A 21,248-nucleotide genomic window follows, 5' to 3' on the forward strand; every position below is an offset into this window, starting at 1 on the left:
TAATCAATCTCAGTTCATGCAGCTGTTAATATGCCAGAAAAATATATATGCGTGTATAATTTAGATTCGTTACATTCAAAAAATTAATATAAAAGATCGATTTGTCTAATACAAGGGGTTTGTTAGCGTTTTTTTTTTGTTGTTTTTTTTGTACTTATTTCTTGTGTTATAACACAAGAAGAAATGTCTTTTATAACTGTCATGAACAATTTCAAGTAGCTTAGAATGCGTACAGCTAAGTTGCTTAACGAGCGCAGATAAGGCAAATTTTATAAACAATTCAAGGCGCTAAAAATACTTCAACGTCGCTATCGATGATGTTGCGCTCGCTCTATCGACCCTGCTGTTGGTCTCTACGTTTGTGACACTTTGTAAAACACAGATGTAACAGCTCTATGGTTAAGCAGTCCAGCTCCACTATGTGCAATTTAGTTGGGACTAGTTAAGGATTAATTCAACTCGGAATTTCTAAGCATATGTAGTATGTTCTTGTTATGTTTGTGTGTACGAGTATGAGTGTGGTTTACATTTGTGAGTGTTAAGTGTGTTAAGATTAAATACATTTATACCTATAGAGCATGTATTGCCGGTTGCAATGAGCACTATTTAGCTGCTGTTCTTGACGCCCAAAAAGGCAGAACTATCCCCGCCGATTCCTTCCCCCTGCTGCCCTGCGCCGTCATCACAGGCAGTTGGACTATTTGTCACAGCGGCCATGGCCTCACGGCGCTGACGCTTCATCTCCAGTAATTGCTTCCTCTGGGCTTCTCGTCGCAGTGCTGCCATCGAATTCGCAGCAGCGGATTTCGATCCATTCGCACTCGCGATTTTTGTCAATCCGGCAGTTTTCGCTTTAAAAAGTCCCGTTTTCGTCGATTTTATCGTTTTAGACACCGTCTCCACCGCGGGCGGTTCAGCTGTGGCCTGGAATAACCCATACAAACGGTTATAGTGAATAAGATGCTAATTTTTTAGTACCCACCTTCCAATCATTCATTTTAAGCTGATCAATATCGGCAAAAATGGAATCAACCTGGGTCACCTGCAAATAAACCATGTCCCAGAATCCTTGCAAATCGTAGACTGTTGTGGGGAACGCATCCTCTGGTGAAGGATTCAAATTGTTGTGACATAGGCCTGTAAACCAGAAATAAGCGAAATTAATTGCACACTAATGAGTAAGTAGCTGTTGATCACGCACCCTCAAATTGTTTCATTTTCTTCGAGGCCAGAAGACGGGCCTTCCCAGAGGCAGCCCGCAGCAATCCAAAGGTGTCCTCTGTGATATCAGGATTATTCTGCGGAAATTTATGTTTCATATTGTTAACAAACGAACAACTCCATTAAATATCAGGTAGGTCTCTTACAGCCAAGGCATCTATGTACTTTTCAGCAAGAGCGGCCAGCGCTAACAGACGATCCTGTTCGCCTTTGAGTATTTTAAGAAAATGATTTCCATCCTTTTCCATTTGGGGGGCTGTAATAATTTTGGTTATCCCAATATACTGCTCAGAATCCAATTGGGCAATTTTTACGGGCTCGTGTTCAACAACATCTATTGGAGCTGGTGCCGACTGTGGTTCCTCTGTGGCCAGATTCACCTCTGAGGCACCTAAGGACCGAGGTACACTTCGCTTCGGCGATACCGTGGGTAACTGGGCACGGAACTCATGACTTAGGTGCCTGAATACAGGCAAGTCCACTTCCCCGTTTTTGCCTGACAAAGGCTCTATCTGTCTCGGCGATACAGCCTGGGAGCAATTATTGTGCAGCTTTTTCCTAAATTCTCCGTAGTCCTTGCTGGGAGAAAGCTGTTTAAATTTTCGCGCCAACTCCGAGTTTTGCGGGCACTCCACTTCAAGCTGATACTTTGACGTCCACGCTGGAGACGGTGAATTGGCCCGGCCATGCTTCTTGGGGCTGTAGAATCCTTGGGTCAAAGCACTTGCGCCGTATAGGCGCTCAACACGCGACTTTATGAAGCTGCTAGTTGAGCCATTCGTGCCGCTGCTGCTTCCATTGGCACTGCCATTACATTGGGCGATACTAGAATCTGCTCCATTCTCCGGACCGTGCCCCTTATTATTGTTGCTCGCCTCGACCAGGCTGTACTTGCTGGGCGTGCAGGGCTGAGTGATGAGCGGCATGCTATTGAGAACTGTGGCCGCCAGGAAATTATTGCGCTTGCAATACTGCAGACTACTGGTTGAGGGGCGGATTGGCGAGACCTCACGCGACTTATTTATGTCTTGTCGAATCTTCGAATCGTAGGTGGTTAGATTGGAGTATCCGTTGACGCTGCAGGCCAAGTTCAAGTAGCTAGGCTTTTTCTCAGCTGCGGCGGGGGGGTGGCGGTGACAATGGAAGAGGCTTCAGTGCAAGCATCGATGTCAACATCGACGCCTGCAGCGTTCGGCTCATTGGCGGGTTCGACGGCAACAGGTGACAGCACCATACGCACCAAGCCCGTCCCGGGATCTACAAGGGCGGTCGTAGTGTACTGTAACTGCTGCGGCGATCGCAGAATGCAGTGTTCACGTAAGTTAGCAGTGAACTCGCGTGTTATGTCCTTCACAGAAAGCGGCGTTGGAAAGTTCAGGCTGCCACTGGTATCTGCAATGTGTCATAGAAAGAAGATTCAGAGTTAGTCTCTTTTGGCCAGTCAAGTCGCGAACGAACGCAAGCAAAGAAACAAAAAAAATACAGCAAAGAAGAAGAAAGGCAGAAGTAGCTGAAACGCAAAACAAAAGGAAAACCAATAAATAAATTCGAGGCAGCATTCAGATTGAGGTTACGATCGGCAGCAACCCACGTACCATATACCATATACCTGATATATCGGAAGAGTCCGCATCTACATCGAGTGAACAGCTGCCAATGGAGTCCAAGCTGCGATCCATGGGAACTTTGGCTTTGAGCTATGGAATCTGTGTACTGTGGGAGCCTTCACAATTCTAAAATTTGTGGGGAATAATATAACAGATTGACTTCCGGAAGCCGGGCTACACAGACCAGGCAAATGCTCGCTATCTTGCTCACAACCAAATTAACGCCCATTTCTAATTTACTGTGCTGTGCACTCGGAACAGCGCTGCGCCCCGAAGAGAAATGCAATTATTTGTGTAATCGTTAAAACAAAGCACAAGCACTTGGTTGGTGTTGGTGGTTGGCCGAGACACAGCACGGGCACCGCGAACGAGGGCGGTGGCAATTATTTGCCATTTATGCAAAGCGGAAACTCGACGGATCGTTGCGATCGCTCTTTTTGGGCACCAGACTGCTGCGACAAATGACCGAGCTGTGACTGTGTTGGGGTCTCGAGGGCAACAATATCAAGCTGAAGATCAATGGAAACGACTCTTGGCTTAGCTGCTCTCCAGTTTCGTGCCGTCCATATGCACGTATGGATGTATGCATGCACACATTGTTGCGTTGCTTCCGCGATCGACAGCTTAGAAGATGGGAGCAGCGCAGATCTAACGGCACTGTCATCTACAATTCCAGTTCCGCTTTGCTAACTTTTTGCCGTTGCTTCGACACTCCGTTCTGTTGTCTTGTTGTTGGAACTGAACTAATAATTGACACCGAAAATCAACTCGGCCTCAAACCGACACAGACGCAGACGGAGTAATGTTCATACAACGGACATACTCACACAACTATTTATAATCCGGCACAACGGAGAAGACGGGAAAGGCGAACGCAACAGAAAACATGACGATGATGATGTCGCCTGATATTTGGAGTTTGCAACCAACATAAGGCGACAGAAACAAAAATGAGACAGACGGAGCACTCACACGCAATATGTTCTATTTTAGTCGCTAATATGTATTATAATCACCTTACAAAGCCAACGCAGTGGAAGCTCCTGGTGTAGAAGTCAATTCCCTCCAGTTGAATTTATTGGAAAAATATGGAAATTGCGGATGAAAACACTTTCGTACAGTGTGACCGCGGATTTGTTAATAAAGTATGCCCGTTAGACCCGAACTTAGCCCACTTGTCCCCCCCTCTATTTAAACAGTGTTTCCACTGTATTTCCTTGAGCTAAACCGCGAAATAAAATATTTTTGTAAATGTTCCTTCCTATCCTTCCTCATTACAAAAACCTCACGATATCTCTCACCTCTTAAAGGGTAATTATTTTCGTGGAGTGTATTTTAATACCCACTGGTCGACAATGGGTTAATTGTTCTCTGGCCATGATCACTAACCATACAGTATATATATGTGCCAGTTCATACAACGAAAGCGTCACACACTGGCTAGCGCGTTCAGTACCCCAGAGTGACGTCATCATGAGAGAGAGAGCGCAGAGAGAACATCTTTGCATGTGTTAGTACACACGCAATATGTTTCGACAAAAATATGTGATTGTATGCTTTTTCAGATTTTTTGAACTGTATGGTTAGTGCCATGATCAAGTCATATTCGATTTCGACCTGAACGCAAATTTTCATTCGATTGATGAATTAATTTTCTATAAGATTAGCCACTTTTAGAAATCCCTTTTGTTAAATTGTGTCTAAAATAAGGTTTAACAAATAAGGGGGAAAGCGCGTAGGAATATAGTGACATTGCTGCGATTAAAAATCCCACCACGAAAAGATCCCACAAAATTTGAGCACCAGCTATATGTATGTATGTATTTAACTATGACACTGTTAAATATAGCTGGCGCTCAAATTCAACTTTATTTTCACGGCAGTCGGTCTAAGTTTAACCAAAGACTATACAATACCAAGATGTTGCATGAGGAACAAATGCTTTTTCAATTTTCGTTTGACGCTTCATGGTACGGGCGCGCGGGGCTAGTACTTAAATTCTCTTTTACGCTACCTTCGCCTCCGAAATGCTACTCGGCTTCGTCAATGCCTCGGTCAGCGTCGAGTCGGTGTGAAAGCATGTCAGTGTGTGCGTGCCGAAAACGTAGGGCAGCGTGGTCGCTGATGTCTTTGGCGCGGCATAGTGGGGACTCAGCCGAAATAGTCAAAAAATTGTATGAGTGCTTTAGATAAATTTAATGTACGCATCTAATAGAGAATTTTCCAATCGAATTTTCAAGATAATTTTAGTTTAGGAGATATAAGCACTCAAAGTTTAACATTTTTTCAAAGTGCAAATATTTATTGAACTCATATTCACTAACTAATTTAGCAAGCTGAGACGGCCAAAGGTCCCACTGTGCCGCTCCAAAGACATCGGCGATCCGCGACCACCGCTTCGACGGTGCTGAGGCTCGAGAGTCCAGAATTATTTCGTTGCTGGTGAAGGCATTGCCGAACAGACGAAACCGATGGGCAGCGGGGTCGCGGTAGAGACGAAGTACAGGCGAAAAGGGAATTGAAACACCGGTCCTAATGTTAGGACCCGCCATAGAACAGCTTTTTGGTCGCTCATGCAACATCTTGGTATTGTATAGTCTTTGATAGAAGTTAACCTACTTGCCGGTCGCATTTTGTAACACTATATCAACTACAACTATATTATTCTTGGCCTCTTTGTGTCGCCACCAACGACACAGTCGATGCTCCTGCCCGACGCCCACATAAAGTTTAGTGCCATCGGCATTAAAGGTAAGGCCATTAATGAAGCCAGTTATGGGTATGGTTTGAAACTGTTGCAACTTGCGGGCATTTGGATTCGTTTGCCAGAGTTTCACAAAGCCATCACAGGAGCCTGAATATGATAGAGAACGTAAGAAAAGGTGGAAATAGAAATTAAAGAATCCATCCAACCTGTTGCCACTAAATCCGTATTGACCACCACAGCAATTGCTGTTATCCAGTTGGCGACGCCGTTTTCTCCTACACCATGGGCCAGCTGTGTGGTGCAAATGGGTTTCTTCTTTAGGGCGCTCCACAAGCTGATAGCACTGCAAATGTTACGAAATTTTAGTATCTATCAGTGCGCGATATTTACGCTATATTTTACCCATCCACACCACCTGACACAAAGTGTTCATCGTTCATTAACTTGACACACTCAATGCTGTCCTTGTGTCCATTGTAGATCAGCTGCGATTCTTCTGTAATCTTCCAAATGCGCAAGGAACAATCTGAACCGCCTGCGGTAATGGCTCGCTCTCGACTCAGGGCATCTATGCTGGTGACTCCTGTTTGATGACCAAATCTGGAGATAAAACGGTTCAAAAAATGTTTGCATGTTTACACTGTTTTAAACTTACAAACTCTCCACATAGGCCATCTCGTCCAGCGACCAAATCTTCACAGAACGATCCTTAGCTGCGGAGTACAAGTCGTGCGTTCCTTTTCGAAAGACCAGGCCTGAAATGCTATCTCTGTGACCCTTCAGTGTCTTTACATGCTTCATCGTTTGTGGGCACCAGATTTGTATATGAGGACCTCCCTCGGCCAGAGCCATGTACTTCATGTCCGTGGACAGGCAGATGGCTATGACATGGGAGCGTCTCTTCTTGCCAGTTTCGGGCTCTTCTCGGTGTGGCAAAACATCGCATTTGTCCAAGACCTTTCCATTCTGCGTGGACCATTTCAGGACGAACTGAGACTTGGCTCCCGCATAGAGGAATTTGCCGTCTGGACTGAGAGCCAGTGCACAGATTGGCATGTGGTGGAGCTTGTGTTTGAGAACACTTGTCACTTCATTGGTTTTCAGGTTGCCGGCAATGTTCCGTCGCAGTTTACCCACGCTATCCAAGTAGTCAGTCTGTAGGCGCTGCTCAACACTCTGGCCCAGCTCCCGATCTTCGGCACGCTCCGACTCCTGCTTCTCAATCTCCGATAGATACTGCTTGGCCAGACGCAGACGTTTGTCTTGAGCAGTCTCCTCCTCGCCCTCGTCGGAAGAGAAGGCTAAAGTGTTGTGGCCTCCGTCTCCCAGGTCACTGTTGTACTCCTCATCATCACTTTCAATTTCGTCATCCTTTTCCTTGGGACGGCGTTGCTTCTTCGGCACTGGCCCTTCTGCACGGGCATTCTGGAAACCCGATTTCCCCGATTTCGCTGCTGTTTTGACGCCCTTACCTTTTGTTGCTGCGGGATTCTTTTTCAAACATTACAGATACGTTTCTTTTTGGGCGGCTTCAGTCTCACCTTCCGTTTTTTTTTTGGCCTTGGCGCCTGCTTTGAGAAAAAAGGACGATGACATCTTGATAACTGACCAGTGCTTGGGCTTTAATTCAATATATTTATTATAAAAACTTAGTTTAAAAGCCATAATAGGCCCACGTGCAGACTTTAAAGCGGTATGGATTTTTTAGTACATAGAAACAGCTGTTTCAAAAGTGGCCATTTCTGAGGTCAGGCAACACTGGTTTTGGCGCGCACATAAACATAAGTGGCACTATGTATATACATTCGCAAGTAATTTTAACTGCAATTAATTGAAAATTTCAAATAACACTTTTATTTATGATTAAATTGAAATGCTTTATTCAGAATATTTTATGGATATAATTTAAATATGGGTAACAATAACTATACGATTGAAAAGTTATCAAGTAATTTGGTTAATTCAGTTTTTCTATTTATTCCTTCAAATTAGCATATACAAAACATTAGCAATGATAGAAAAGCATGTGGATGTGACGCTTGTAGGGTATTGTAATTCGTTTTCCTGTGTTATAAAATTATCACAAAGTATGTTATTCAGTTGTAATTGTTTTTTATTAAATTTTGCCGTTGTTTTTTCCGAAATAACTGATGATGACGAATGTGTATGGGCTAGAGCTCCTGGTGGGAAGGAGAGCTCGGCCCCTAGTGCGTAATGGGTACCTACAAAGAAGAAAGAACGCTCCGCGATGAAGAACGTTTCCATAATTTTCTAAAACTAAGTAACGTGTAAAAATAATTGCAAAAAAATTAAATAGGAATATCTGTGTTCACGCGTTACATGATCGAGCAGAGACCCGATGTTTCGGTGCCATTCTGGACCTTTTTCGTTCGTTTGAGCGTCACATTCCGCAACGCTGGCTTCAGTTCAACCACCGGCTCCGGATCGGCATCGACAGCAGGCGGGGGTGTGGCTGGTTTCTGGGCAACGGCAGAAGATGATCCCGCTCCAACAACCGCCGAGACTGTCGCCGAAGTTGGTGCCGTTGTGGTCGCGATTGAGTTGCTGTTGCGGCTGTTGGTGCCGTAGCTGCTGCCAATGACCGAGATGGAACTGATATTGGCTGAAGCACTGGTTGCAATCTTGGGGACGAATGTGTTACCGCCGCACAGAACTGGAATGGTGGAAATGGTTTGAATTGCGTTCACCTGCTGCGAGGTCTCCAGAGAACTGCAGTTTCCGGATCCGCCTATGACACTGATGGCCGAGTCTTGCGTATCCGCTGCCGATCCCATCGTTGCTGCTGCCGGCGTCGATGTGGCGGCCATTGATGAGCCGTTGGAGGCACTATTACTTACTATACTACTTGTATTCTTAGTGATATTTATTTTTATTCTATTAACTAAGCTAGCCAAAGGTAACGCCGGTGCCGGTCCTGCTGCGCTCAGGTTATGCGTCGACTCCTGCGGATCTCCATTCAGTTCTGTTTCCGCGTTGGCCACCGTCGCCACCGTGTCCGCGGCCTCCAGCTCATCGTCGTTGGCTGGAAGAGTGAGCGAGACCACCGAAACTGGTCGCTCTATAGTAGCCGGCGAGGGCAAGGATCCAATCGTTTGGGTTTGTGTTTCTGACATGATACCAAAAGTATGAGCAACGCGTTGAATAACTGTTGTCTGGACACACTTACCGCTGCTGTTGATGGATATCTCATCCTCGGGCAAGGGCAGCAGTGGCAGTACCGTGCCCACATCTTCGAAGCCATCGTCTTCGTCCTCATCGTACTCGTCCTTGGGCTCCTCTTTGATCTTTACATTTAGCAGGGCCAACCGCGTCTCATCATCAATCTCCTTCTCCACATACGTGTCCAGATCGGTGAAGGGAATGTTTGGCTCTTGGATCTCCACATCAGACTCGTTGGCTGATTCATTCTGTGGCTGCTGGCTGCTTTTCTGCTTCTCCCCATCATCCTCGCAGCCAGAGCTGGGTTTCACCTTGTCCTCCGTTTCGTTGCCCATTTCGGCGCGCGTCACATTGGCGGGGACATACTCATCGTCGTCAACAATTTCAGTGACGCTGGGCTCTTCGTTGGGCAACACAATTACATCATCGTCATCATCATCGAACAGGTTCGGCGCAGGCTTAGCGGCGTCTGTTCACCAAAAAGAGAAGAAAGACCATGAACTCAAGAACCCAAGAAGAAAAGCACAGCAGAAATCTCATGCAACTTATCATCTTCCTTACCCCATCCTCCAGCTTAAGTACCGTGTCCATTGCGTTGTCATCGGTGTTGTTCATGTCCACATCTTTGGAGTCTTTCTGCTCTGCGGGCGGGTTCAACGAAGTCTTGTAGTCCTCATAGCACAATGGATGGTAGATCTTATCCTCGACGCGAATGGCACTGCGCAAGTGCCATTCCTCCAGCTCCTCGTTGTAGAACTGCTCGAACTTCTCGTGGCACATGTCGCAGGAGCGGTCCACATCATCGTTACCGGCTGCGCAGGTGAGCACAGGCGAGTCCAGCGATCGTTGCTGGGAGAGATCATCGATTGCATCGGGGCCGCCTGGCTGGCCCTGCGTATCCAGAAAATTCTTCTCCCGCTCTTCCACATCCTCGATCTCTTCGTACTGCCGCCAGTCATTCAGGTCATAGTACCAGCGCCTGGAGGTGGCCTTGCGGGTTGAGTCACGCTCGCTTCGGTTCTGACGGAAGTGCCAGTCTAGATGCTGACTGTACTTAATGGTCTGCTCGGGCGGGAAACGCACACCACAGCTGCTGCACTGCATGCCCAGGTAGAGCGTGGCCACCACCGCCGACTGCCGGGTCTTAATAGTCTCTAGCCTCTGTAGGTTGATGCGTTTGATGGGCTCCGTTGGCGGCGAAACGTACACCGGAGGGGCGGCTGTGGCTTGGGCATCAGCTGGAGCGGCAGCTGCGGGCGCTTCTTTGGTTGAGGTTGATTCGCCAGACGATATGCCCGGAATAGAGGTTCCACCAATTATTCCAGACGAGACGAGCTTTTGGAACAAATCATTGATATTCAGATTGCCAAGAGAATTGGATGCAGCTGGCAGGGATACGGCTGGGGCATGTGCTGCTGCCGCTGGCTGCTGCTCCACTACGGGCAGGGGCTGGACAATCATCGGTGGGGGCTGGGGTGGCTCTGCCGGAGCTTCTGTCTTAATGTAGACCATATCAGCCACGTGCGTCTTGCCGGCCACAACGCCCTTTGGCAGGGTTCCGAATCGGATAAAGCAGCTGGGTCCGCCATTCAGCTTCATGCCCTTGGGCAGGCCGCCATATTCGATCTTTTGGAGCTGGCCATCGAGGAGAGCATATTGAAAGCTGTCCACAAACTGTATCGAATGCTGCTCGGCTCCCATCTGGAAGGTCTGCTGTCTGGCATCCAGGAAGAGTGGAACAATCGTGTGGGCATCCACAATCATGTTTATTTTGCCAACCACCAGGCCACGACGCACTCGGCCAATGTCCACATTGGGCGGAGGACCCTCCGCCTTGAGTACGTGCAGGCTGTTGCCAATGGGCAGGGAGACTGGCGGTCCACCAAAGTAGATCTCATACCAATGATCGTCGATATAGAGCTCGCGGGAGGGAAAGCCAAAACGGATGCGATGTAGGGCCCCATCTAGATGGAACGGCTTGTAGTCGTTGTTGAAGCTTAGCGGCAGAGGCTCATTGTGATCGATCAGGATCACGCGCTGGCCATCCTGGAAGCCAATCTCGTGCGGCTCGTCGCCATCCATAAATATGATGGCCACCTGGTTGTAAAAGCGAATCTCTTTGGATCCGCCATCTATGGTGATGCTGCGCACCACATCCGCCATGGGGTTGTCCAGCGAATTGATGGCCTTGGTCATTGTTACGGGCGGAACTGGTGGCAGACCCATCATCGAGGGCGGCTGTGGTGGTGGCGGGACGATCGTTTGTGGCTTCACAATCGCAGGCGGCTGTTGCCAGGGCATTCCCCGGAACCCGGGTGGTACAACAGGAAGCGAACCCCCCGCTCCTCCAGCTCCACATCTCTTATTATTGTTATTGTTGTTGTTGTTGTTGTTGTTGTTGTTGTTATTGACATTGGCCAACTGCCAGGCGGCCCTTTGAGCAGCCGCAGGATCCAGCTGTTCGCCCCATTTGCTGGGCTTTCGTCTCTTGTTCTTTCTCTTGGACTTCTCCCGTTTATTTTGCGTCGGCTTTTCGGTGGACGTCGATCCCTGTATTGGCTGATCCTCATATCTAGGGGAGCCGTCGCTGCGTGGCGAGCCAGAGGAATGATTCTCGTTGCTCTTGAGCTTGGGTATCCGCTTGCGCAGAACAGCATCTCGGGCTGCATTACGCTCCACTTCCGCACCATCAGGTCGGCGACGGGACTCTTTAATCTTGCTGTTCTCGTTAATGGCCACAACCTTCTGGACCAGGTCCTTGTACTGCTCTTGGTTCATATTGTGGTTCTCGTACATCTCCTGAGCCTGGCTGAGGATCGTGCGCATCTTCTCGTCGTGCGCCCCCTGCAAATCATCGTTGGCCTTCAGCTCGGCCAGCTGCTTGAGACGCTGCACCACAGACTGATCTCTGACTTTGTCTGGAGGGATGAGAGATTCATTAGTTCATTAGTTGCCTCAATAAACTCAGCAGAGTTCAACGCATGGCAGAGCTATGCATAACTGGCGGGCTACGCACTACTCCAGGGGAAGCCCTGGATACTGTGCTGGACCTCCTCCCTGTGGATCTCATGGGAAAGAAGGTGGCAACACTTTCCGCCCTCAGAATGAGAGAAGCCAGACTGTGGAAAGCATCCGCGGTTGGGCACTCGGGAATCCTGATGAGAATCCCGCAATTACCAGAGAGGACAGATTACTGTATCCCCAGTGATCACCTCTCGACGCCCTTCCAGGTATCAATCCCATCTAGGGAGGACTGGGAGATGGGCGAACCAGGACCTGCAAATGCGGTCCACTTCTACACTGATGGCTCAAAGCTAGACGGCCGCGTGGGAGGCGGAGTCTACTGCAGCGAGCTGAACATCAGTCATTGCTTCAGGCTCCCGGATCACTGTAGTGTGTTCCAAGCGGAGGTTGAAGCCATCAAGGAGGCCATTTCGATCGTCTCCAAATTACTTCTAGATACGCACTTAGTGTGCGTCTTCTCGGACAGCCAAGCAGCTATCAAAGCTCTAGGCTCAATATCGTCGAACTCAGCGACTGTAAATGACTGCCGCAGGTCTCTGCACGAGATCGCAGAGCAGTTAGATCTCTTCCTTATATGGGTCCCCGGCCACAGGGACATCGAGGGGAATGACGCCGCCGACGAGCTAGCCAGGCAGGGTACTACGATTCCTCTCCTACCGGAGAGGGATCAAGTAGCGATGCCCTTGGCTACGTGCAGGCTCCTAACGCACGAATTGTTCGAGCAAAATGCCAATAGGAGATGGCAGCAAACCGTTTCCTGTAAAGTCTCAAGATTGATATGGCCATATCGATCGAAGAAGCGCTCAGCAGAGCTGTATAAACTCAGCAGAGCACAGTGCTCTGCAGTTACTAGAGCCATTACGGGACACTGGCAGATCGGCACTCACGCCTCTAGACTGTCAATCCCTCATAACGACTTCTGCAGGAGTTGTCGCGACGAGGAGGAGGAGGAATCGGTCCCCCACTTCTTCTGCCACTGCCCAGCCCTTGGAAATCGTCGTCTTCGAATTCTCGGGGCCGCTTTCCTCACGGACATTTCGGACCTGTCCGTAATCAAACCAGGGACCTTGTCCAAATACATCCAAGCCACCGGATGGGACTGCCCTTAACCTGCAGTAGTATGCTCTCACGGTTCGGGCAACGCGAAGGGGCACATGCCCATGCGGCAACACAACGGACCTTTTATAGGTCCAAGTGAGCTTGGGGGCGGGAGGCTCTTATCCCCCCCTCCCGGCTACCGCCTTAACCTAACCTAACCTAGTTGGCTGTTGTTGTTGGTGGTGTGATGTCTACTTACCGGACTTACCGGATAGCTTGTTGTGGAGACGCGCAGACTTGGCCAGCTTGGCGCGCAGCTCATCGAGTGATGGCATCTTGAGCTGCGAATTTGTTTTGGATTGTGGCTACAGAAAACAACAAAAAAAGGCAATGTAAAATGGTTTCACAAAACTAAACGGAGCTCCGTCTCGAAATTTACCTTTTCCACATCACAGTTGTCCATTGAGTCGTCTTCCACCACGATGACTGCATTTGCACTTCCAGGCTTCACCACAGCGGGAATCTCGCGACGCAGATCAACATCCTCGCTGCCGAAGAGACTAAGGGGTATATGGGAGTTATTGATGAGCTGCCACGGTTAACCAAGTACTTCTAAAATATCAGATCACTCACGCGTCCAGTTTAGTTGATTTGCTGCGTTTCTGCTGCTGTGGCTGCTCATCCTCGTCGATCTCTGGGGGTAGCGAATCTGCGGAACGCTTCTCCCCAGTGATGCCTTGTACCTGCAGCAGTTTGTTGATGGATTGCTGCAGTGTCTCCGATACATTACCCTGCGGCGAGCTCTGATTGACTAGTGGTGCGGATGCGGCGGCTAATGCAGATGCTGATGCTGATGTTGATGGGCTTAGCAGTAATGCTGTTGATAGATTCGCTGTAGATTTATCTAATTTATTAAACTGTTTTTGTATTTTGAACGACACTTTTGCGGGCAATTTTGAAGAAGACGTAGTACTAGTAGATGATGGCGATGATGCGTTGGAGGCGCTACTAGCAATTTTTGTTGTGCTGCTGCTGCTGATGCTGTTGTTGTTGGATGTGATTGTTGTTGTGGTCGTGTTGGTGGTGCTTCTGCTGTTGCTCTGGTCGAGTGGTTTGGTTTTAGCTATGGCGAATGCTGGCGGAGGCGGCGTCTGGGGCCGCCTCAAGTCAATGTCCATACTGGATGCCACCATAATCGGTGGACTTGAAGCCGCAGGAGCTGGAGGGCCTGGTTCAAGTATTTGAAATGTATCTAGAAAATTGATTTTGCTTTTGGGCACACATTTTTGTTCTTACGGAGAGGGGAGAATGAGATGGAAGCAAGAGAACGACCAAAGTAAAATGGAAATAAAAGCAGAAGATGTGCTAAGCAAATTAAATCTGGGCGAGCACCAAATATGAGAAAATCATAATGAAAAAATCATACAGAGAAGAGAGGACCAGGCCCAGGCCTTGGCCTTCAATCACCATCAGGCACAACAGCCAGGCTAGTGTCGAATTAGTGAGAAATTTAATTAACTAATGCAACAAAATCGTGGAGTGCAAGTGCAGTTCCACGGGGCTGGGGGCTCCGTTTGTGGACGCAATGAGGCGCAATGTTAGGTTAGACCATTAAAAAAAAAATCATAATAGGTGTGATTCAAATGGTATAAATACTAGGGGGAGGGAAGGTAAAGGGGAAAAGTGCCGTTCTACAAATACAAAAATAAGATAGATGTACAAATAGTAGAAATACAAAATACAACTAGCTGCTCTGCTAGCTGGGTCGCATATACAATACATATAGGGAAGCCAACTACAAAATTACGCTTCAAACAATTATAAAATAAATATGATATGTAATAAAGTATGTAAGTAGGTAAGTTGTCGATACTCCAATGTTTATAAATTAGTATTTTATGTTCGCTTTGGATTTACACGGGTTGTGTTCACAACAAATTAAAACTGCAGTCTTTATTTTATTTTAGTTTCTCTTTCATCTAAATCAATCAATGTTTTATCAATAGGCGGTTTAAGTACAAAAATTACTTGACAGTTATCATTATTTGTTTTCTTTTGTTCTGTTTTTTTTTTGCTCGTTTCAACTTAGTTTTGTGCTTTTTTCGGTTTCGTATAAATAAGCTACAAATCACAACAAAAGGCGGCACCCTGGCTACGTTTTGCATCAATTAAAACAACTGGGAATGCAAAAGGTTTTCAAACACATTTTATTTACACTTTAGTTTACGATTTGATTTGATTTTCAAAAGGTTTTGGTTTCGGTTTTGTTTTTGTTTTTGCTAGGGTTCTTTTTTGATAGCACTCTTAATTATTAAAAACAAAAATTCCATAAATATACTAAGTGAGATCATATGTGGGCAGGCTGCGTTCGTTCTATTCCCCACCAAAAAAAAATGGCCCAGAAAACAACGAAGGAACAAAGGAGCCGAACAAGTTCGGGTATGCTCGTATAGAGGAAGATTTGAACAAAATTATGAAGGGATTGCACTGTAACGATCCTCTATTCAGAACGAAGGGCAGACGAGGACACGACCAAGGAAAGTTCATTTCGTTTGACCTTTGTCATTTTCTTGGATAAACGTTTAACTTTTGCCATTTCCTGGGAAGATTACTTTTACTCTAGATCAGTGGTGTGCACCCGGACCTACATATTCCAGACTTTGGAACTGTTCCCGAAAAACGGAAACCAAATAAGACACACGTTGTACACTCTACGTGTAGCTGCAGCTCTAGATAAATTAGCAAGATCTTAAATTCAAAATAATCCTATGATCTTTCAAATAAATGACTAGCTAAAACGTGATGAACTTTCCGTCTTGAGGTATCGTCTTTAGGATGAATATCACAATTTATCACAGCTTTCACAGCTTGGGTTGCGGGAGGAAGATAGACAGGTAGAGCAAAAAAACCTTACGATGGGTCAACAACACACGCCCACAAGAGCCCGCCATTCCACCTGCCTAAGCCAGAGAGTGCCGCCAATTTGGTTTGTAATTTCAGCTTTCTCAACTACTTTGCCCGTACGGCCATGAGCTTTGAGGTCGACTTGCTTGTTGGCTAACAAATGTGAGATTAGAATTAAAAGTTGTTTCTTACGTTTCTCTAAATCATTCGTGATGATTGTCACTTTTGCTGCTACTGCCGCTGCTAATGCTGAGGATGATGCTGATGCTGCTGCTGCCACTTGAGATAGGGATTCTGGAGCTGCTGTTTTCTGTTCGGGAGACTTTCCACCACCGCTACGTAGGTCAACGTCCATGAAGATGGGCGAGCGACTGAGTGATCGAGTCGAGGACGACTTTCCGCGCATGGACGATGACGATTTGTGTGCAGCATTGCGCTTAGATTTTGATGGCGAGGTGGTTGGAGAGGTGCTTTTACGCTTCGAATTTGACGGTGATCCATTTCGGTCATGTCGGTCGGAATGCTCCTTTGCCGATGGTTTAGATGAGCGTTTGGCAGGCGATAGTGTCGAGGAGCTAGCGCCACCTCCACTTTTGTGTCGTGCATCAGAGCCCGATGAAGATGTTGAGCTCTTGGATTCGCTGCGCTTGCGATTCGATGAGCTGTTTGGATGGGAGCTGCTGCCATTGTTGCTCTTGGTGGAGCGACTGCTGTTGCGTACCGGTGAATTGCTGCGCGATCGACTAGATTTATGCGAAGATGAGGAGGATTTTACCTCCAGACGGGGATCAGAGGATCGCGAGGGAGCCGCCTCCACTTGAGATTGCATTTGCCGCGCCAAACGTGGATCCCGCTGACGCACAGAGTTCAGTAGAGCCGGATTGACTGGATTAACCCTTGACTTCGCGGAAAAGGGCTGTGTGGGGAAAAACCATGTTAGCTTTGATCAATGTTAATGCTCTATGCCTTTTGGATTACCTGTTGGGCAGCTGGCGTGTTTGGTATCCCAGGATTCCCAGCGTTACGAGAATTTCGAACGACTGGATCCATAACAGGTGGACGAAGAGCAGCAACAGAAGCGGGTGGCGCTGGCATAGCGACATTGGGTGCGACAGCAATAGCATCCGTCGCCTGGTTCAGCTGACGCTCTTGCTCCTCTAAATGCTTCTTGGTTTGCTCCAGCTCAAGCTCCAGTTTGCGTTTCTTGAGCTCCAGAAGCTCGCGGGTCTTAGCCTGGAGTATCTCCTCCATGTCGCTGGGCAGTGTGGAGTTAACCGGCATACCAGGAACCAAACCCTGTGCGAGAGTACCAAGAAGGAACAACGTTAGCCAATCTATTTGCGATGAGGAGAGACAATTGCCAGCAGACTGCTTACCGTTTTGAGAAAGTCCGGATTAACATGAATGGCGGGATTAACATGTATTTTGTTGGTGGGGTTCTTGGCCGTAATGGGCCAGTTATTATCAAGACGCTTCACCTTTACGTCTAGGGCATACATCTTGGAAGGTGGGAACACCTCGTTCCAGGTCTGTCGCAGGGCATACATCCGTTCGCGCACCTTCTCCAGCAACTGCGACTGGGAATGCTGCACCTACAAGGTGAAGTTGGTTAATGCCAGCGAAAGGTAAACACTTAAGTGAGATGGATGACTTACCGATTCGAACGCGTTGAGGAATATGTTGACTATACATTGTGCGAACAACTGCACGTAGCTGCTTCTCACGTTCTTAATTATCGAATCAATTAAATATAGTATGGGCAATTTAAACTCGGGCGGCACCTGTTTAAAGTTTGGTAAAATAGGTAAGAACATAGAACAATAAGTTTCTACAGAACGTCGGTAGCAGTCAGTCAGACAGAGGGGCAAAGAGAGAGTAAGAGAGAAGTGGGGGACCGACAGACAGACCAAACATCGGCGATATCATCAACGGCAGCGGCGGCATCTGGGCACAAGTTAAATCTGCACAAAGCCAGACAAAGGGAAGGATCTGTACAATCCAGTATGAGACTCGTAGAACAGGGGACTGAACAATCTCTAGGTATCCGAGTGAGCGGCGATTACATGGGTTCGAGCAAATGAATTTGTTACGACTGTTTGTATGTCCTTTTCCCCGGGTGTTTGGTGAGAGATGTGTTTGGAAAATGTTCTTTTTCTACACGTTTATGATTCATAGTAGATTTTCTTTAGGATTAGATACGAACATAAGCAAGGTACTACAGGGCTGAAGTATTTCCGTTTATCGTCTGGTTTACTTTGACCAAAGACTATACAATACCAAGATGTTGCATGAGCGACCAAAAAGCTGTTCTATGGCGGGTTCTAACATTAGGACCCAAAAGGCACGAGGGAGCGCGCGGTGTTTCAATTCCCTTTTCGCCTGTACTTCGTCTCTACCGCGACCCCGCTGCCCATCGGTTTCGTCTGTTCGGCAATGCCTTCACCAGCAACGAAATAATTCTGGACTCTCGAGCCTCAGCACCGTCGAAGCGGTGGTCGCGGATCGCCGATGTCTTTGGAGCGGCACAGTGGGACCTTTGGCCGTCTCAGCTTGCTAAATTAGTTAGTGAATATGAGTTCAATAAATATTTGCACACTGAAAAAATGTTAAACTTTGAGTGCTTATATCTCCTAAACTAAAATTATCTTGAAAATTCGATTGGAAAATTCTCTATTAGATGCGTACATTAAATTTATCTAAAGCACTCATACAATTTTTTGACTATTTCGGCTGAGTCCCCACTGTGCCGCGCCAAAGACATCAGCGACCACGCTGCCCTACGGTTTCGGTACGCACACACTGACATGCTTTCACACCGACTCGACGCTGACCTAGGCATTGACGAAGCCGAGTAGCATTTCGGAGGCGAAGGTAGCGTAAAAGAGAATTTAAGTACTAGCCCCGCGCGCCCGTACCATGAAGCGTCAAACGAAAATAGAAAAAGCATTTGTTCCTCATGCAACATCTTGGTATTGTATAGTCTTTGCTTTTACCGAAGAGTGCGTTTTCTTCATTTCGCAATAACAAAAATTGCTGCATTTTTTTTTCATGGAATATTTTAGAAGCAGTAAATGGTTTTGTATAAAATAAAAGACAACTTGATGACGATTGTTGAAGTATTTTCTGTTTTTATTGCATTTTTCAGTTTACTTGATGTTTTTTTTTGTTTTTTGTTTCTTTTGTTCTTTTGTAAGCTTTAAACTCTGCGATCAAAAGTTGAAAGAAAGTAAAATAGAAGAGGAAATCAAACTTCTTACCTTTGTAGAGGATAAAATCAGTCGCGGCTTAAAACCCAAATTATGTGATAAATATTAAGATATAGAACCTAACTAGGGCTATAGGGGATCTGATATGCCTATTTCCAAACGACACCAACGAAAGCCCAGAGAAAATTATCACATTTCAAAATATACAAAAGGAGGCTGCTGTCCTTCGTTGGATCCCTTTGGAAAAAGACAAACAGATCAAGAGGGTTTATAGAGAGAGAGAGAGAGAGAAAGAGTAACCAAAGTTCCTATCACATATCGAAATGGAGATTCACTGTTCTCGTCACAGCCAGTTGCTGAGTACGACGACGGGGGCTTACTAGTCACTGTTTGGTGTGATTTGGTTGGGTGTCTTGGTTGAAATAAATATGCGTGTTATGTTAACCTGGCTGATGTAGTACTCCACCACGCGGACTATGACGTGTGCATAGTTAATGTTCTCCTCCGCCAGCATTGTGAGCATGTTGATGAGCGGTTTGCTATTGCAGTTCAAGTCCTGTAGACTCGACAGATCCTCCTCACCAATACGTCGCTCATCATCGCGGTATGACTGAAATAATTGATCCATCTTTGCCCTTCCTTCCTAGGTGGCAATCCTCTACTGGGTTATTGATCAAATTTATGTTTAGAAGAAACACGCAGTTGTTAGGGAGAACGCTACAAGGGAGAAAGGCAAATTTTGGTTAGTACCAGCAAGGCAACAGTATTCAATTTGCTAGGCAACAGCATTTAATTTATTTTAACAAATATGCGAATTTTTCTAAAACGATGGGGAGAGTTTCAGGTGCAGCGGCAAGGTAAACAATCACGCGCGTCTGAAAACAAACCACAAATACACCCACATACATGACAACAAAATTCAATATGGCGTCCATCAGACACATTGCCTCGAAGGTTGCAATTTGCAAATTGCATCCTGCCAACGCTTGAGGAATATTTTATCACCCAAACTTCTTTTCACTTTATTATCTTGGCGTTCAGCACAGTAGTTTTTAATAGTTTTGCCCACAGCGTTTATGTTTATGTGTCTTTTCGAAAATTTTTCGCAGACAAAGCCACGTTTATATTACCAACACATGCACACGCGTTTTTCACAGTTTTCAAACCAAGTTTTAATGCTTATAGCGTTTACATAAAAATACCTTTTGTTATTAATACATTTGTACAATTAAATTAAAAATTAAAATTAAATTAAATCACTTCAAAATAACAAAATTAATCGTAAAAAACTGCGATGTATTTTTTTTATGAGTGTGTGTCATACAGTGTGACCGCGGATTTATCGATAAAATATATCGTCCGACCCTCAGAAATATACCGAAACATACCGCCTCATTTTCAAAATATACCGTAAATATACTAACGAATTCAAGTTCTATTTTACATATTCCTCGTTTTTGATATTCCGTCGAATATTACTAGCTATATAGAACTTTTAAACATGCCATCATAATTTTATACGATTGATGAATCCATTTTCTTCTTGACTGGCCAATTCCCAATACATGCTTTTATTGAATTTCTATATAGCGTTGAAAATTAAATTTAATATTGATGAAATTGACCAAATATACCATTATATACCGATATACCGTAAATATACCGTCGGTTAAATTTTGACACTAACCATACAGTATATAGATGTGTTTTTGTTTATTATAACTAAAACAATGATGTATCTAAATATACAATATAAGATTTAAATATATATATATTTAAATAAATATGCGTAAATATAAATGGAATTGGTTTTACATATATTTCAAATCGCACCTTGAATACTCTCATGGACAATACCCATAAATTTTCTAATTCAGTTATAAAGACAACATTAAGACAACAGTAATTTTGAAAACCCTCATGCAATATACGAATGTAATAAACTTTAATATTTATGTACATATGTATGTACATAAGATATTTTATATATACAGTATATACAAGAATATTTCAAAACTTCGCCCCGCCCACTTCCGCCCCCACAAAGGACGAAAATCTGTGGCATCCACAATTTTAAAGATACGAGAAAATCAAAAACGCAGAATCATAGATAACGACCATATCTATCCGATTGCTGAATCTGGATCAGATCATATAATTTTTATAGCCAAAAGGAACAAATCAATTTGCACTGGCTACGCAGCGCGCGACGTCACGCTCAGACTGATTTTCTGTCTCTCTCGCAGGCACTCTTTGTCGTGTCGATTAATATTAGCGGCGTCTGCCGGAGGAGAGCATACTGACTTAGTATCGGGTATAACTGTATAGTTGCGGTGTCCGCAGCAACTCACAACGTTCCCC

The 21,248-nt window shown here is 45.8% G+C and overlaps 2 protein-coding genes and 1 pseudogene across 7 annotated transcripts; all 3 read right to left on the minus strand.

Annotated features, from left to right (window-relative positions):
• Window positions 1-7: 7 nt before the first annotated feature.
• On the minus strand, window positions 8-3,429 carry LOC117192623 (annotated as a pseudogene).
• A 1,982-nt stretch (window positions 3,430-5,411) lies between these two features.
• LOC117192962 (U3 small nucleolar RNA-interacting protein 2-like) lies at window positions 5,412-7,800 on the minus strand. The gene is made up of 5 exons (XM_033397684.1): window positions 7,762-7,800; window positions 6,191-7,026; window positions 5,938-6,135; window positions 5,742-5,878; window positions 5,412-5,682 (listed from the first exon to the last, which is right to left on the minus strand). Exons 1-5 carry the CDS (start codon window positions 7,798-7,800, stop codon window positions 5,444-5,446), a joined length of 1,449 nt encoding a protein of 482 aa, XP_033253575.1. The 3' UTR covers window positions 5,412-5,443.
• Window positions 7,488-20,196, minus strand: LOC117192475. 6 transcript variants are annotated; one of them, XM_033397173.1, is made up of 12 exons: window positions 20,090-20,196; window positions 19,333-19,604; window positions 17,337-17,462; window positions 17,058-17,273; window positions 16,660-16,977; window positions 15,874-16,597; window positions 13,411-13,627; window positions 13,217-13,337; window positions 13,037-13,142; window positions 9,277-11,633; window positions 8,723-9,185; window positions 7,488-8,662 (listed from the first exon to the last, which is right to left on the minus strand). In XM_033397173.1, exons 2-12 carry the CDS (start codon window positions 19,513-19,515, stop codon window positions 7,872-7,874), a joined length of 5,622 nt encoding a protein of 1,873 aa, XP_033253064.1. In that variant the 5' UTR covers window positions 19,516-19,604; window positions 20,090-20,196; the 3' UTR covers window positions 7,488-7,871. The 6 variants fall into 6 exon arrangements, with proteins under 6 accessions (XP_033253064.1, XP_033253063.1, XP_033253062.1 ...); XM_033397172.1 differs by having other exon boundaries at window positions 13,411-13,654; XM_033397171.1 differs by having other exon boundaries at window positions 13,411-13,669.
• Between the last annotated feature and the right edge of the window lie 1,052 nt (window positions 20,197-21,248).

Source organism: Drosophila miranda (genome assembly GCF_003369915.1).
Source record: "Drosophila miranda strain MSH22 chromosome Y unlocalized genomic scaffold, D.miranda_PacBio2.1 Contig_Y2_pilon, whole genome shotgun sequence".
NCBI classification, from domain to species: domain Eukaryota; kingdom Metazoa; phylum Arthropoda; class Insecta; order Diptera; family Drosophilidae; genus Drosophila; species Drosophila miranda.